The following is a 16,478-nucleotide window of genomic DNA, read 5'->3' as shown; positions in this document are numbered from 1 at the left end:
TTCGTGTCTTTATTAGTTTATTGGTTCAATTAGATCCAGAATTAATGTTTGACTAATTGATTTATGGTTTAATATGGAGCCTTATTTTTGCCTGCTAGTAATGGAACTGGAGTTGTTGTACATTAGTGTGCACTGCTGCGACTGTCGTTCTGCACGCGGCTCTGTCACGGCCGCTCACCCCCTCTCTCGCCCCTCCAGGGAGCGTTGGGGATGCCATCTCGGTGATGAGCCCTGACGTGTATGTGTCCGACGACGGGGGTTACTCTTGGATCCGCGCGCTGAACGGGCCCCACCACTACGCCATCCTGGACTCGGGGGGCTTGCTGGTGGCTGTCGAGCACACGAGCCAGCCCATCAACACGATAAAGTGAGTCTGGTTTGCTAACTGCCCAGACGGGCTCTGATGCCATCAGCATCGCCGACGTTGCTGCTGGCACTGATACTGGTACTGTAATAGGTGCCTCCACATGTCGCCTGTTTCAGTGCCTGGGCAAGGGTGGGCAGGGGTGGGCAAGATGGGTAAGAAACTGCGGCACTGCCTGCTTGGCCTTCTTTATTTTGGTTTCTGTGTTCTGGTGTACCTAGATACTGTAAGTGCGGTCAGCAGAGCATCCCCTTTATCTGTGTGTGACTCTGATTCCAGTAACAGTGTGGTACTTTCTTCCTTGTCACGGGTGTGTGCTGTTGAACGAGATCTGACGGGGAAGACCTTGAAACTGCAGTGTGACGAGGGGTCGCTCTACGAGAGGACTGATACGTTTCTCGTTTCGTCCCATGTGTGTGTGTGTTCACGCTGCAGGTTTTCCACAGACGAGGGCCAGTGCTGGCACAACTACACCTTCACCAACTCCTCGCTCTACTTCACTGGCCTGGCGTCCGAGCCGGGGGCGCGCTCTATGAACGTCAGCATCTGGGGCTACCGGGAGTCACTGCTGAGCCAGTACTGGGTCTCCATCACCATCGACTTCAACGATCTGCTGACACGGGACTGTGAGTCTTCCGGGCCCAGGGGTGGGGTTAGAGGGAGAAAGAAGTTGACACTAAATAGGGGGTTTTCAGTTCTGAGATTTTGGGGATCCCAGAATCCGATCCAGAGGAGTTTTGCTCCATCCAGCACCTGGTTGTTGGATCTGAATGTCTTATAACTGCGTGATTCACAAGCAGTGTCTTGGCCACTTGGAGGATGGCTAACTTGGCTGTATTCCTCTTATTCTTTGATTATTTTTCCAAAAAAAAAGTTTTTCTTTTTACTTTGTACGCACGAACGTGTGGCCAGACTTTGACGTTCTCGTCTGTCCGCCCCTGCAGGTGGCGAGAAAGATTACGTGGAGTGGCTCGCGCACTCGGACGACCTCAGCGACCCCAACGATGGCTGCATGCTGGGCTACAAGGAGAAGTTCCTGCGGCTCCGCAAGGACTCTGTGTGCTGGAATGGCCGCGACTATGTCATCAACAAGCAGCCCACCCCCTGTCCCTGCACGCTGGACGACTTCCAGTGGTACGAGCCCACTTTCTGACTAGGCACTCTGGGCAAACGTACCCTCTGCTTTGAATTCACTGGCAACCAGCAGAAAATGAGGACCACAGAATGGGGCAGCACTCTTGCTGCCCTAATAATGCCCTGATCAGTCCCCCCAGCTCAGCTGTGTGAGGGTGTGAGGGTGTGGAGTTCTCAGCAGATTTGTGGGCATTATGGCTGGCACCGACACAAATGGGTGTCGGGTCAGGTGCCAGTGAAGACAAGTTTGTGCTAAACACCTTGCTAACTGAGTGTCTGGCTGATTTCCTGCAGTGACTTCGGATACTACCGTCCAGAGAACAGCTCCGAGTGCCTGGAGGAGCCAGACCTCAAGGGCCAGGTGCTGGAGTTCTGCCTGCATGGGAAACAGGAGCAGCTTCAGACAAGCGGGTAAAAATGCACACCCTACTCGCTCAGCCTGTAGCATGTGTAACGCCCTTATCGGCCTCTCTAGCTTAGCCTGTAGCGTGCGTGTGTGTGCGTGTGGGCGTAATGCCCTAATCAGCCCCCAGAGATCATCAATGAGAGTAGTGGATGGACACTGTTGAGAGTTGGACATGACCTGCTGGTGGCTGTGTTCCAGTGGCCTGGGCAGGTGTTGAATGGCCAATCTCAGCATAGTCCTTTAGGATTCCAGAAAGCAGGACAGCTGTGGAACCTCTCCCCTTTGTTGTCCTAGATACCGGAAGATCCCTGGGGACAAGTGTGAAGGTGGGACTCTGCCCCAGAGGAAGGTGATAGACCTCAGCAAGAACTGCGTCAGTAATCTTCTGGGGCCGGAGCAGCTGGTGAGCACTGTGCGCCAAAGCAAGGGCCGTAGCGCAGCCTGCCTTAACGTTGGGATTGAGGGACTGTGGGCTCTGTGCACAGTGGAGCTGTCAGCTACATTGGGAAACAGCACTATACTGCCCAACAGTGGACCATGTTCCTGCCAGTTTCGGTCCCAGAGCTTGTCCTCGGGTGGATCCTGTAAACCATGTTATTTTTACAGTGGTAACACCTGCAACATTCCCAGCACTCTCCCAGCCCTGTCGCTGTTCTGTGTTTGGTGGAGAGAGTTGTGGAGTTAAGAGTGTGCGTGTTGATTTGGGAGAAGAGGGGCCTGTTATTTCTACTGTGACGTTTCGACTACTTTTTCCTCCGTGCATTCACTTATCTTCCGCTTGTTCTCTCTCCGTCCCAGACAGCAGCTCCGTCCTTCAGCTCGGCGCCCATAGTGGCCGCAGTCATCGCCATCCTGCTGGTCAGTGTGGTGGCAGGGGTGCTGTTCATCAAGAAATACGTCTGTGGTGGGAGGTGAGTGTTGCGCTGGCGGTGGGGGGGGCGTGCTGTGCCATGTCATACCTTGCTGCCGTTTATGCATCTCGCCTCCTTGTCTGCTCCAGGAGGATGCCGATGCTGGCAAGGGTTCGAGTCTTTTGGAGCAGCCTAGATAATTCTCAAGAGGAATCATGTGTTTTCTGTTTCCCACGATACAGAGAGTGTTTGTCCTCATAGAAACGCTGACGCGTTTGTCTCGTCCTGTGGTGTCAAACCCCTTTGCTGCAACACCAGGCGAGCTCCTCTAGCTCTCGAGCAGTTTCTCTTTACCATTAACCCCTTCTTCACTGGGGGGTGAAAACTCAAGTGTGTTCTCGGGTTCACCTTCAGCTTCATTTAACTAGATGGACTTTGAGAGATTAGATTAGATTAGGCACAGTACAAAGAAAGGGTTAAGATTGACTTTAAGCTATGTCTGTCCTTTATTTTATAGAATCCCTCCTCTGTACAGGTGATACCCTAATTTAGATCTGATTGTTGTAGCCATAATGTAACATGCAGGAGAAATCAGATTTATTGGTCTATAATTACTTGTTTAGTTTAGGTATTCTTTTTATGGATGGGCACTACATCAGGAGTCTCCCAGTCTTTTATTATCCTTGTCATCCTTTGCAATTTGTGCAAAGCAGGGCCTTTCATCTTGCATCTTGCAACACCTGCAAGGTGTTAGATGGAGAAGCCTGGTGTGTCCAGGCTGTGCTCACGTGTGATCTGGGCTGTGCTCGGCAGGTTCCTGGTGCACAGATACTCCATCCTGCGGCAGCATGCTGAGGCCAATGGCATTGAAGGTGTGGACGAGCTGGACGCCCACGTGGCCGAGACGGGCAAGAGGGACTATCACGACGACTCAGATGAGGTATGGTGTTTGGCAGCTCCCCCACATTTTCACTGTATGAAAAGAAAAATAATTGAACTGATGGGTTGTTTGTTGTTTTGTTTTTTTGCAGGACCTACTAGAGTAAAGAGTGGAGGGGGGCCCTGAGGCCACTGTAGTGGACAGCTAAGCCCTGCCTCAGCTCACTATCTGTCTGACTGTCTGTCTCTGAGCCTGACCGGGAAGTCCTTCTGCTCCAGTAGACCAAAGACCCCCTTCTTCCCCCCCCACCCTTGTCTCCAGATACAGCCACACGGCGTTCCCGAACACAGTCGCACAGTCAGGAGGCTCAGCAGGTGGTGTGGGATCTCCGTTTAGTATACAGTATAAAAGGAAAGTTTGTTTTATTTGCTTGCAGCTTTCCATTTCTTTGTTTGCTTTTCCTGCTATTACCTTGGACTCTGTGACAATGGGGGAGGGATGCTGCTGCAGGTCAAGGACCCAGGAGGGACAGACAGATGGACGGACATGTCTCTCCTCTGGAGAGGCATGAAGGCTGGCCCTGCTGGGACTGGCAGCGGTGTGCTTGCAGGGAGACGACCCCCTGCTCGGGTGAATCAAACAGCTTCTTGGGGGATCCATTGTGGTGAGGCTAGATAATTGTAGCTTTCCTGTTATGCTACAGTTTTTTTTCTCTGCATCAAAACAGACATGACGGAGGGTAAATGAACCCTCATAAGCAACCTCTGGGGTGAGCATTCACCCCCACACCTGAGAAATCACATGCTTTCACCACCTTAGTAGATAACTTTTGGGGTACTGATTTTGTGTAATTTTCTGCAGTGCCAGGAATGTGAATCCACGTTCCGCATCGTTTCTTAAAGGAGTAATAAAATGCATTATGATAAATGGGTTGTTTTAGCTCACCCCATGGATAAATTGTTGCTGTGAAGAGCCACATTTTGAATGCATTTAAAAATATAGTCACAAATTGAGTTTTTGAAAACCGAAATCTCTTACTCATTTTATTTCTTTTTAATTTGTCCGTATGCACTAGGTATTACTTTACTCCACAATACTTTATTAACGCTTGTCAAGGTATTATCCTGAAGAAGACTCGTGAGATGTCGACAAGTGTTAATAAATAGGTTTGGAGTAGAATGTGTGCCCAGTTGACTTTGTACTTTGACCGATTTTTACTGGACAAGATCTCAGTACCTTCTGAGTGTGCACTTTTTATCTTTTTTTAAGTATTGTCTCATGCGGTACGGATCCCATCTTTGTCATCTTTCAGGCGACGTCATAAGTGGGCAATAATAAAGCGAAGCCTGGCGTGAGTGTCGAAAGAAAGATTCGTATTGGTGAAAACACTGCTACTGCAGTATCGGGGTACACTCGAGCGCAGGGTAGGCTCTAGGCTGAAGGTTAGGGGGTTTAAGGCTTAATTCTCAGATGTATGGAGATACATAGCTACGCTCCCAAAGGTGACCTTACATGCCAGAGTAATGTGGAGTTGGTAGAAACAGTCTTAAGCAATAAAAATTGTAAAGGATATATATATATAGTGGTGCGTGTGTGGACCGTTCAGTCCAGCAGCACTCTTAGTTCATGTTGTGTGTGTTTGATGTGTAATAAATCGGCCGGGTTTGACGCTGGTGGTAGTGCTAACTGGAGCCATATCACTGACTGTCCCTCATTGATGTAGCCAGAAGCTCAGATGCTGCACCTGGAGACCAGGACAGTTAAAGTAAAAAGCTGGGACCACACAGACAGTGGGAGAACAGGTGCTTGCAGCCATGTCATGTCAGAGACATGCCGCAGGGAAACTGGACAATGATGTTGGTGGGATGGTGGAGAGGCATATTTTAATACAGCTTTGTCTTTCTTTTGTCACATCTGTTCTACACCCCTCATAAGGATTTTGTGATGGCAGAATGTTGTAGCATGATGAAGCATTTCCCAGTCTTGTTCCTTGAGTGGACCTGTCTCTCCTGGTTTTGCTCCAACTGAGCTTTGTTAGGGTAGCTCTTGAATCAGTCTGTTGATTTAATTATGGGTATACGTTTAACTGATCAGGAGCTCAGTTGGATTGCAAACCAGAAGATAAAGCGGTATCCAGGACAAGGGGGGAAATGCTAGCCTAATGTTTCTGGGAGGACAATAACATACAGTAACTGTAGCCCTGACTGTATATTCTAAAAATATTTGTCCTAGTTTGGCTGTTAAGAGAACTCCTGCTTTGAGAAACGACGCAGAGAGAGTGGCTAGCTGTAGTGCCATCCAACAGAATGTTACACTAAAAGGGCCTGTGTGAGAACAACTGGTACTGCACTGTCACTGCGTTGTACTCTATTAACTGCTCATCACTGCCTGGGAAGAACAACTTCCTGTTTGGCACACGTATGAACAGGGGACATACATAGAAGCTTGCTGTTGTGCTTCTGGGAAGACTGTCGACACAGCAGACAACTCTTCTTGACTTATTTCCATTCTTATTTCTGTCACATGGGTGAGGCTGAGCACATGCGTGGTAGGTGAAATTTCTAGTCAGATTTGTAGCACTGACGGGAACCCTTTTTGCCAGAGGATTGTTGCAGGCGGGAGGTTTAAGCTATTGCACTTAGTATATGTTAATCACTTAAAAGCGTCTAAAGAAACTGTTGGACGATATAAATATGACAAACATACCTTGCCTTTTTTATTGGAGTATGGTTATAGTACATGCACATTTATATAATAGTTATGACTGTAGTAGTTATAAATATGTATTACACATACTACTTGGGCCAAAAACACTCAGCCTATTGTCAAAACTTCCAACTGAGGTACTTAAGGGTGCAGAAAGGATTTCATTGTATGCAAATCATGTTTTAATAATGACCATAACGATTCAAATTACTGGTGGAAGGGAACGTGATTTTCATAAGTTAACAAACCTGGAACACGAGGATATATGGAGTAGTTTCATAATCCGATTTTTTTTCCTCTTCTGTGGTTGTGTGTGAAGCACTAATAAAAACCTGTAATGACCTGAAACTACCAACAGACAGAAATGACAGAATGTTTGGTATGCTGTTCCCTTGCAGTAGGGGGTGCTGTCAGTTCTGTTCAAGTCCTCTAGGGCAGTGGTTTTCAAAGTGTGGTTTGCGGACCACCAGTGGTCTGGGAGTGTGCGCCAGGTGGTCCACGGGCTGACCTAATCATCTTTCTTAAAAAGCAAGTCTATGCTGTTTAAGTCAGAGGAAAGAATATTGTAGTGCTCGCTACGAAGGGGCTCCCCTAGGAGCACTGTTAAGAACTGCTAGCTGTAAAAAGTGGAAAGAGGGACTTGTGTGTTGGTTCTAGGTATCAGGGTTTCACCAGCCGTTAAGGGGACTGTGTGTGTCAGTAATGGGGCGAGCACCAACCTAGTCATAGGCTTGGCTGGCTTGAGGGTCTGCCGAAAGGGCAAAGTTTCCATTCATTCTCCTTGGCTGTACCCTTCTGTTGCCTTTGTGTTTTAACGAAGCTTGAGTTATGGCGGACTACCTCGCCTCTTCATTCTCCCCATCGGCGCCTATCGCTTCAGTGTTTGTGTTTTATGCACCACGAATGAAATGAGGTCACACATTGAAAACAAGACAGTCAGTTTGTTGGTGACATCCTTGTCGCCGTGCAGCAGTCTATTGTCGTTAGTGATGCACTGGTCAATTTAAAATGCTAAAAGTACTGCCCTGAAGCCGGTCCGAACCTGCTCCGTTAGAAATTACACTGAACGATATTCAAACATTCATTTGATCAACATTTATTGAAACAGCATATCCAGATTCCTCGTTTTAAACAGACTAACGTAGCCTAGTCTTGTGACTGTCGTTTGTGTAAAGTGCTTCACAATCGATGCAGATAACGTAACCTGTGCTTTTTTCCCGTTGTGCTGACTAGCTCGAAAAAACGTCTCCCACCTGGCTCTTTTGTCGCTCTCTCTTCTTTATTTTTATCTCGCTGTTCTGGAGTTGTGTCCTGATCTGCTCTAACAAGGTTGCCATTATATTTTTTTCTTTGTAATACCTTGTGTTCTGTTTGCTTACGTTTTCTCCCAATTTGCCTTGTGATGCAACATATTGGGGCTTAAAAATGGTAAACCGTCAGTTTTAAACCTTAAAATCACTTTAATTTAAGATACAAATGATCGGTTTTCTGCAATATTTTGCTTTTGGTCATATATCAACCCACACCCGCCCAACCCAATCTAAAATATTTTTTTTGAACCCGAGTCAACCCGCACATCACTAGTTGTCATGATTGCGTGGTTACGCTGTTAACGTTTTGATATGTGAGTGTGGTTTGACCGTTGCACTTATTATTGTTCGTACCGTTTTGTTCTTTGAGTTTGAAAGTTCAAAGTGTAATTTAAAGAAGCAGTCAAAGCAGAAGGGTTATTATGGATCACTGGCTCAAATCTGGGATTCTGAAACGCAAATATAGCGACAATAGCGACAGCGCAAGTGCGAGTAAGATGCAGAATAGAAGTGAAAATGCGAGTGAGGTAATGTGTGAACCATACCAGCGGTGCTGTAATTCTAATTCCAACAGCTTGATAAATGTGATGTGCAAGGAAGCAGAAGGGGTGCTTGATGTGATGTCTTCGTCTGCTTCTGGACATGAGACTAGAATCTGATTGCTCAACAAAAGCAGCTCCATTCTTCATGTTAACCTTTTAAGTAATAAAAAGGTTTGCAAAATAGGCAGCTTTGATGGTAAAAATATTGGTACTTTTCATCAAATTTAATTCAATATTAGTTGTTTTTAGTACATTAATAGGTGATGATTTATACAGGGGAAGAAGTGGACGTAGGTTTAGGCGGTCCTATGCATTTCCTGTGACCTGGTGTAAGTGGTCTGCGGACCATAGAACTTTGAGAACCACTGCTCTAGGGGATCATGGGTGTGGACTTCTGCCAGCTGCCATGCTGAGGTACTGTGGTTCTAAGAGCCTTCCCTGGTAGAGCGATGGGCACAACAACGGATGCCATCCGGACACAAATACACTACATCTCAGACCTCTCGCATCCAAGTCTTAAGTTCCAAACAAGCTTCCTTTGAGAGCAAGCAGGCTTTTTAAAAGACTCAGCATTTTGATTACATTCTCTAGCTTTTGTAACTGGGTCTCATGGTGTTTCATGCTGTTTTTTTTTTCTTTTCACTTTCTGTGCTTGTTATGTCTGAACGGCTGGAGGATGATCTCGAACCCAAGTTAACCAGGAGGTGGAACGTGTGTTTTTGTTATGACTGCTGCTTTCCAGACAGTCCTACCCTCCCCACACATGCCTTGGGGGCTGGGAGTCCTCAGCCTTTGTAGATCACAGCCTCCTGTGAGCCTGGGTTGCGTTTCAACGTCTGTCAAACCCTTTGTGGTCTGGACACACCTTCTGCAGCCTCGCGTGCATGAAAGTAATGTTTCTTTTGTGGCCAAACGGGCAGAAGGGGCTTAAGGCTGCCTGCTCAAACCCCACCAGCCCACGAAGCCAGGCAGGCAGCCCCAGGGAATGCAGGCTCGTGTACCCACTGAAGACTCAGAGAGGCAGGATGGCGCGGTGTCCCTTACACTATTATGGCATCGGCTCAGCCTGTCAGCGTGTGAATGTCCTTCATTTTGTTTTCTTTAGCTCACCTTGCAAAAGTGCCTGTGTGAAAAATACCTGTGTCCTGTAGACCATGAAAACAGTTAAAACTGGTTTAGTAATGACTTAAAGAACATGAAAACTGACACAATTACCTAGTATACCCTAACAGTTGATCTGTGGCTTATTTGATTTGTTCCAAACTGACCTTTTTTGGGACAAAAACTGATTTCATATTTCCGTGGACTTGGATATTTTTTTGCCTCTGTGTGCTCTTCTGTAGTACTGGAGTTGAAAAGGCATGTTTGATTGAAGAAGGCATCTCCAAGGTCTTGTTGTGGCTCTGAAAGAATCCCTCGGTGGGGAAAGATGCACCCAGCTCCTGTCCCCAAAGGCCACAGTCCAGCAGCATTGTGTTCAACCTGCCCAAATGATGAGCTTCAATGGGTAAATAGGATTTGGGAGGGCGGGGGGAACAAAAACCGGTAATGGGCAGCCCTAGACTACTACGAAAGAAATACCAAGTACCCAGAATCTCGGGGGTGGAGGAACAGGGAAGATCATGACCGCCTTGCAGGAAGCGAGGTGGAAGGTTCTGCACCAAGCTCCTCATCGATATGGCTGCAAAGCTGGCGTCTTTGTCCCTTGCTTGCTTCCGATTACTTAGTTCCTGGAACTTGCATAGGCGTGCAGATCTGGTTCAGTCTGACACACAGCCCTCCTTTGGGAACAACGCTGCTTTCAGCAAACCTCACATGCTGCTTCTCACACCCTCCACAACGGTGATCTAAGTAACGTGTTCCACACTTCAGATGTAGAGGACATACACACTTTGGGAGGTTTCAGAGAAGGGGGAATTATTAATAAATCATTTTGTTTCCTGGAGTCTGTTGAGAGTAAAGATAATTCATTTTTGAATAATTATACCAGAGGTGCACAGCTCCTGTGCTGACATGGGATGGGGTCTGTAGGTGTTTGTACAAACTCTTCAGTGATCTCAATGATTTCCTGTTAACGTTAACTTGAACTGATCCCATAGTAGTTCAGCTGTTGATGATTTTTTGTAGAGACTTGGAAAACCTGCTGGATTCCATCCCTCAAGTACTGGAGTTGTTCATCTTTGCATTATTACTTCTTCCTCATTCATGGCTGACGGAGGGTGGATGAGAATGGAATTTCAAGATGTTTGGGTTGGGTTTCTGATAAAAGTGCCAGCTATGGAAAAGCTGTAATGAAGACAGGAAACTTTGTTTTCCATTCTTTCTCTGTAATTGTGTGTAGATAGGGTTCAATGTGGTGGCTACATAAAATGACTGTTCTACCTTTGGACTGGCTGTTTATTTCTGTATATTTAAAAAAAAAATCTGAAAATGTTTGGTTTACAAAAAACATTACTGGTACTTTTCTTTGCAAAGCAGGTTTTTTCTTTTCAAATTGACAATAAAAACAAAAGTGATTATGCCTCTGCTTTTTATTGAAAAAAAAAACATTCCAAAACACACAGGCTCATTTGTAGCTATTTTAATGCGGAACAGTGGCTCTGTGGCTGGAATGTTGCCGGTTTGTATCCTACGTCCGGTAGAGGAATCCTACTCCGTTGGGCCCCTGAGCAAGGCCCTTAACCGCAACTGCTGCAGGGGTGCCGTAGAAAGGGCTGACCCTGCGCTCTGACCCCAAGCTTCTCTCCCTGTCTATGTGTCTTATGAGGAGCTAGTTGGGGTATGTGAAAAAAGACATTCCTAATTACAAGAAATTGTACTTATCTTAATGGATGGATGTCACTCAGTCATCTATGCTTTCCCATTCCTGGACTTATCAGTCTCCAGTGAAGGCATTCCAACTCGGTGCTCAGCCAGTCAGGCCTTGGAGAACAACCATCTGGCAGGCCTGTGCCAGTCCTGGCTCTGAAAGGTCAGTTTTATTAGATCTCCTTTAATGTACCAGCACCTGAAGAACTGGGAGAAGCAGTAAAAGTGGCCACTAAGGGACAGAAACAAAGCCAACATCTGAATTCCCCTGCATTACAAGGAAATTAACCCTCTCATCGCCTACAGCCCTGAATCAGTAGAAAATTTAGAGCAGGGGAAGACAGCCCATCCCTCCTGTTATTTTTTTTTTCATCTGGCTCATCCTTAACTACAGAGGAGATTTTCAACACTTGGGTCAACTGATGCTCAATTTAGTGACTGACGTTGGAAAAGCTCACAGGCTGGTAACAGCAAACACAAAAACATGTCAAGGTTTCCTCGCCCTTGATTCAGAGCAGCCAGGGAAAGCAGGGGCTGCTGGTTACCCACAGTCTGCCAGTTACACAGACACGGGGCTCGAATTCATCAGCAAGAAGCATTTCACTAATGAGGGAAACAAGTATGAGCTAAACTTTAAAGGCAAAGTTTGAAATATCTAACTCTAAATCGGGCAGGTATCGTCACATAGTGATAACTCGGTGGGGGAGGAATTTGCTCAAAACTGACATTTTTGACTGTAATCCTACAGTGTAGTGTGCTGCTAAAAATAACCATCACCCAGCCCCCTCTCCCCACACGAGCCCCGCCGTCTAGATGTATTTCTTCCTGTCCTGGACGTACACCAGTCCGCCGAGGTGCTGTCTTATGCTGTGGATCTGGGAGGCACACCACACTCAGCAGCCCACAGATGAGCTGGGTACTTCTTCAGGCTGTGTTTAGCAGGACAGTGGCAGTCTCATCTTCTGCCCCAAAGCGGAGAACAGAGCACTCATATTCTGTACAGGAAGTTACCTTCACCATCATAGAACTCGCTCCCAACTTGAACCACCTCCGGCGGTTTAGGGGAATGGTTTTCTAAGAGCTTTTCCAGCTCCTCGTCTGCCAGGACCCTCACACCCTCCTCCTCTTCTGGGGTGAAGTCCTGGCTGCTCTCGGAGAGCTTGCCCGGAGGTGGGGGGTCCTGAGTGGCTGGGACGCCCAGCCGGGTTGTGCCATGAGGAACCAGAGTTCCTCTGGGAGAGGCCAAGAGGACCGCTGTTGCTTCCTGTCCTACAGCCAAACTGGAGCCGCCTCCCTCGGCCTGCACCTCTCCCACCCCTGGGGGCAACATGGCTGCTGCCGTGGCTGGCACCTGGGCCAGCCTTGCATCTTGCTTGGCGCTGCCCAGGAGAGACTGGCATCCCGTTCTGGCAAAGACCCTGGCATCTTGCTTCTGCTGCCTCTCTGGCGGAGGGATGAACTTACTCCTCAGCACCCTATGGATGACATCGGAACTGACACCAAACCCCTCGGCCAGCCGGCCCACCGTCCACTCATCAGGAGCGTCACGGTTCAGGTACCTGCGAGGAAACAGGGAGCTGAAACAGACCTGCTGCCAAATCTGTAGAGGGCTAGGATTCCAGGTGAGACAAGACAAGCTGCTGCTAAGCTCAGACACCAGTGGCTGTGATCATGGTGAAGAAGGCCACAGAAATTGCACTTCACAAATATATTTACATATGGACATGGGTGAAAAACTAGGAAGTTATTCAGCCCATCCTTCACGCAGTCATTAGTAGCTATATGATCTGAGGATATCATTCTGCCATTTCCAGAAAGACGCAGCACTTTCAACTTCAAAGACATGGCAGAGCTGGCTTGTTTGAGGCATCGACTCGTGTCCTTTTAAGACTAAATAATTACAGTCTTCAGTTTGTTTTAACAGCTAAACAAGATACTGTGAGTTCATTACCTTAGAAACTGAAACTCTTATCGCATTCAGAAATGTTAATCTACCTACCGCCCTCCATGGGAAGAGCTGACTTGTTTTTAGGTTTGGAAGTCACGCTCGTTAGGCTACGGCAGACATGCAGGGAGTCTGCAGTGACAATTAGAACCTTAACAAGCCAATGTCACTTTAGACTTTTTCAACACATCATGCTGCTATCTGCTGGATCTTAATTATCCAAAACAAAATCTTATTTCATATTTGAGTATATATTTTCTGCAATACATTTTATTGTACATGATTATACAGGCATTTCTATTGTTGTCCTGAATGTATATCTATTGTTTGTGTCTGAAAATAGGAGGCACAATTGCAGTTTCTAAGGTATCTTGTTTTAGGTGTCAGCAAAAAATGAAGATCGTAATTATTTTCTCTTAAAAGGACACATGCTGCCGTTGTGCAACAATGCACCCATTTTAAATTTAAAACTCGTTTTTAAGTAGGAATTAATATTTAATTTAAATTTATTTTGGTTGTAACACAAATGCCGTAAATCTCGAGGATCCTTGTCTCTGATCGGCCTAGACGGTGGAAAATCGGATCATTAGTTACGGCAGTGTTTTCCTCCTGCCTTCCCTTCCTGCTGAGAAACGTGGCAGGGGGCTGCGGCAGACGCCTGCAGGGATCTGGCTGCCGGCAGTCTGCTGAGGGTCCTGTGCACATGCCCACTGGAGCCCACTCACCTGATCTGCTCCATGGCGTCCCAGGTCAGCCTCCTCTCTGGGGGGCCAGGTGGGGAGAACTGCTTCGCCAGCCTGCAGAGCTTCATCGCCTTCCGTTTCCTCCGTTCGGCACTGCAGGAGACAGGAGTGTAAGTGCCTCCGGGATCCCTCCAAGTTTTACAGATGAATGTTGGAGACTGTGGAGCAGTACTGGGAACACACAGACAGAGGCCAGGACTCCACAGAGCAGCAGCCTGTTTAATCAACCAGCAGCCATATCACCCTGCAACCCACAACTGGCAGCCCAATGAGGCTCAGCAGGTGTGATCCTAGCCAGTACCTGGATGGGAGACCTCCTGGGAAAAACTAAGGTTGCCACTGGTAGAGGTGTTACTGGGGCCAGTAGGGGGCGCTCACCCTGTGGTCTGTGTGGGGTCACTATACTGTAAAAAGAGCACTATCCTTCAGATAAGAGGTCCTGATTCTCTGTGGTTGTGTTTCACAAAAAGAGTGATAGTGTTACCCAGGCATCCTGCCCAGATTTCCTATTGGCCTTTACCAATCCTGGCTTCCTAATAATCCCCATCTATGAACTGGCTTCATCACTCTGTTCTCCTCCCCACTGATAGCTGGTGTGTGGTGAGCATTCTGGCGCACTATGGCTGCTGTCACATCATCCAGGTGGGGCTGCACATTGGTGGTGGAGGGGATGCCCCATTACCTGTAAAGCGCTTTGAGTGGAGTATCCAGAAAAGTGCTATATAAGTTTAATGAATTATCATTATTATGAATTGTCTTTGTCACTACTGACAATGCCATCAGGGACACAAAGAAAACTCAGTCACTGCTGCTGCAGGCAGCCAGGAAGATGCCTCTTAAAGGACAAGTAGGGAAACTTTCCTTCCTTCATTCAGACATACGATCAACCAGATATGACGAATTGCAACATCAGAACATCCATCCATTTTCTGCCTGCTTCACCCAATCAAGTATCACGGGGAAGCCGGAGCCACTACATTGCAGGGCACACACAAACACACACCCTCACACCAGAGCCAATCTTCCCAGAAGCCACTTCACCTTCCAGTATGTCTCAGGACTGTGGGAGGAAACCAGGGCCCCCAGAGGAAACCCACAATAACATGGGGAGAACAAACGAACACTATGCAAATAGCACCCCAGGAATTGAGCCAGGGCCCCAGCGCTGCAAGACAACACTGCTCACCTCTGTGCAAGGCCGTGCAGAATGACTAACAGAATTACAACCGGTAAGGTTGCCAACGAGAGGAGGCTGTCTGGTCCGTGGCGCATGGGTGCGAAGGGGAAACAAGAGTGTGCCCTCTCACCTGACCACTTCTCCCGCCAAATCCTCCAGGTCCTCTGGGCCGTCCTCCAGGAACAGATCCCGGTCCCTTCTCCTCCGGTCAGGATTTGGGACCGGTTCCGCCCCCGACACCCTGCCGGCCCACGACCGCTCCTGCCGGCTGGACTGCCCGAGACCAGGGGCCGGTTCTGGAAACCCGAAGGCTGGTGGGGCCCGTTTCAGCAGGACAGAGGCCCGGCCAGGCCTGCTGAGCCCCGTCAGGGAGGACACAGCCCTGAGAAACATGACGCCGCTGGACAGCTCCTGAAGTTACCAGCTTTATCGGAGAAAATGGTGCGACATTTCCCTTTAATTAAAACCCGCTGAAATTTTCCATTTAAAATGTTTTTACACAGAAATTAGGATTTTTATTATTTAGGTTCTGAAAGTTCTTTATTCGTTATGGTTATAAAACGTTTTTCACCGTGGTGTTTTCAGCAGCCTCTTTAGTCAAACATTGGATTACGATGTTTTACAAAGAACACGACAGAAGTAGTAGGTAGGTCCCTTTTCTGGCCATTAAGGCCCATGGGCCTAACTCATAGACTCGTTTGGAAAGCAAGCCGAGTGGACCTGGGAGCCGTCTGGAAGACAGAAATAGTGTTCCCTAAAATTAACGATCTACAAACTAGTTAACGTGCCACCGACAAACAAATCCTCATTGCAAAGCAGCGCTGATCTCGCAAACATTTGTGTCATTGTAATATACTCTCTCCTCTTCGTTCATTTTGTTTAAACATGGAAATCGTGCGTGTCCTCTGAGTAACTGGGTTGACCAAAATGTCATTTCTTCCGAAACGGAGTTGATTACAGACACATCTTCTTCAACAACAGTACCTGCTAGGATATCAGGGAGATCATAGGGTTTTCACAATTTTTCGCTGACCAAAAATATAAACCTTAAATGTCTATTTTTACACCAATGCTAAAGAAGTTTTAAGTCGGGAAGCAAAACTCATTTCGACAGCACCGCAGCAACAATACTCTGATATGTGTGTACTTATGTGTGACATTACAGAGCGAAAGCAGCTGTAACCAAAGCAATTTTTTTATTTTGCGTTATAAAGGGCCTATACCAGGTTTTTATAAATACATACCATCTACGCAGTTGGTAAACATAAGAAAAGACGCCAAACGCACGTTTTCATCAGGAACGACGGTTGATTAATCCAGCCTTCACGGATAAATCTACCATTTACCCTGTGCGATGTGCGACTGCCTTTCCTAGGCTTTGTGACGGGGAGGTGGGAGGAGCAAATTCAACATGGCGGACACCTCCAAACTGCCGCATCCATTTTGAGCACAGTACAGGCAATGAGCCTTAATAGACCCACTTCACAAATGGAAAACCCCTAAGCATTCTATAGGCTTTTTATCTGAAGAAGATATGGGGTGATCCAAAGAAGAATGGTTATAACTAGATTACGTTTTAAAAAAATACTTTCCAAACGTACATCCACAAACT

At 47.2% G+C, this 16,478-nt stretch overlaps 2 protein-coding genes across 3 annotated transcripts in view; one reads left to right on the top strand and one right to left on the bottom strand.

The window, feature by feature from the left end:
• The window catches only part of LOC148831035 (sortilin-like), a 30,310-nt gene extending 19,731 nt beyond the window's left edge, over positions 1-10,579 (top strand). Inside the window, exons 13-20 of the mRNA XM_088920472.1 lie at positions 199-367; positions 800-990; positions 1,309-1,498; positions 1,793-1,909; positions 2,199-2,307; positions 2,703-2,815; positions 3,569-3,695; positions 3,787-10,579. Coding sequence (XP_088776598.1) covers positions 199-367; positions 800-990; positions 1,309-1,498; positions 1,793-1,909; positions 2,199-2,307; positions 2,703-2,815; positions 3,569-3,695; positions 3,787-3,801 — 1,031 coding nt within the window. The 3' untranslated portion in view covers positions 3,802-10,579. The remainder of the gene's footprint in view (positions 1-198; positions 368-799; positions 991-1,308; positions 1,499-1,792; positions 1,910-2,198; positions 2,308-2,702; positions 2,816-3,568; positions 3,696-3,786) is intronic.
• Positions 10,500-16,233, bottom strand: ngrn (neugrin, neurite outgrowth associated). 2 transcript variants are annotated; one of them, XM_088920473.1, is made up of 4 exons: positions 16,111-16,233; positions 14,997-15,290; positions 13,672-13,782; positions 10,500-12,560 (listed from the first exon to the last, which is right to left on the bottom strand). In XM_088920473.1, the coding sequence occupies exons 2-4, from the start codon at positions 15,257-15,259 to the stop codon at positions 11,990-11,992; spliced, it is 945 nt and encodes a 314-aa protein (XP_088776599.1). In that variant the 5' UTR covers positions 15,260-15,290; positions 16,111-16,233; the 3' UTR covers positions 10,500-11,989. The 2 variants fall into 2 exon arrangements, with proteins under 2 accessions (XP_088776599.1, XP_088776600.1); XM_088920474.1 differs by lacking the exon at positions 16,111-16,233 and having other exon boundaries at positions 14,997-15,336.
• Positions 16,234-16,478: the final 245 nt, after the last annotated feature.

Source organism: Atractosteus spatula, chromosome 7 (genome assembly GCF_055471065.1).
Source record: "Atractosteus spatula isolate fAtrSpa1 chromosome 7, fAtrSpa1.hap1, whole genome shotgun sequence".
In the NCBI taxonomy this organism is placed as follows: domain Eukaryota; kingdom Metazoa; phylum Chordata; class Actinopteri; order Semionotiformes; family Lepisosteidae; genus Atractosteus; species Atractosteus spatula.
This window is presented reverse-complemented; position numbering and strand designations above follow the sequence as displayed.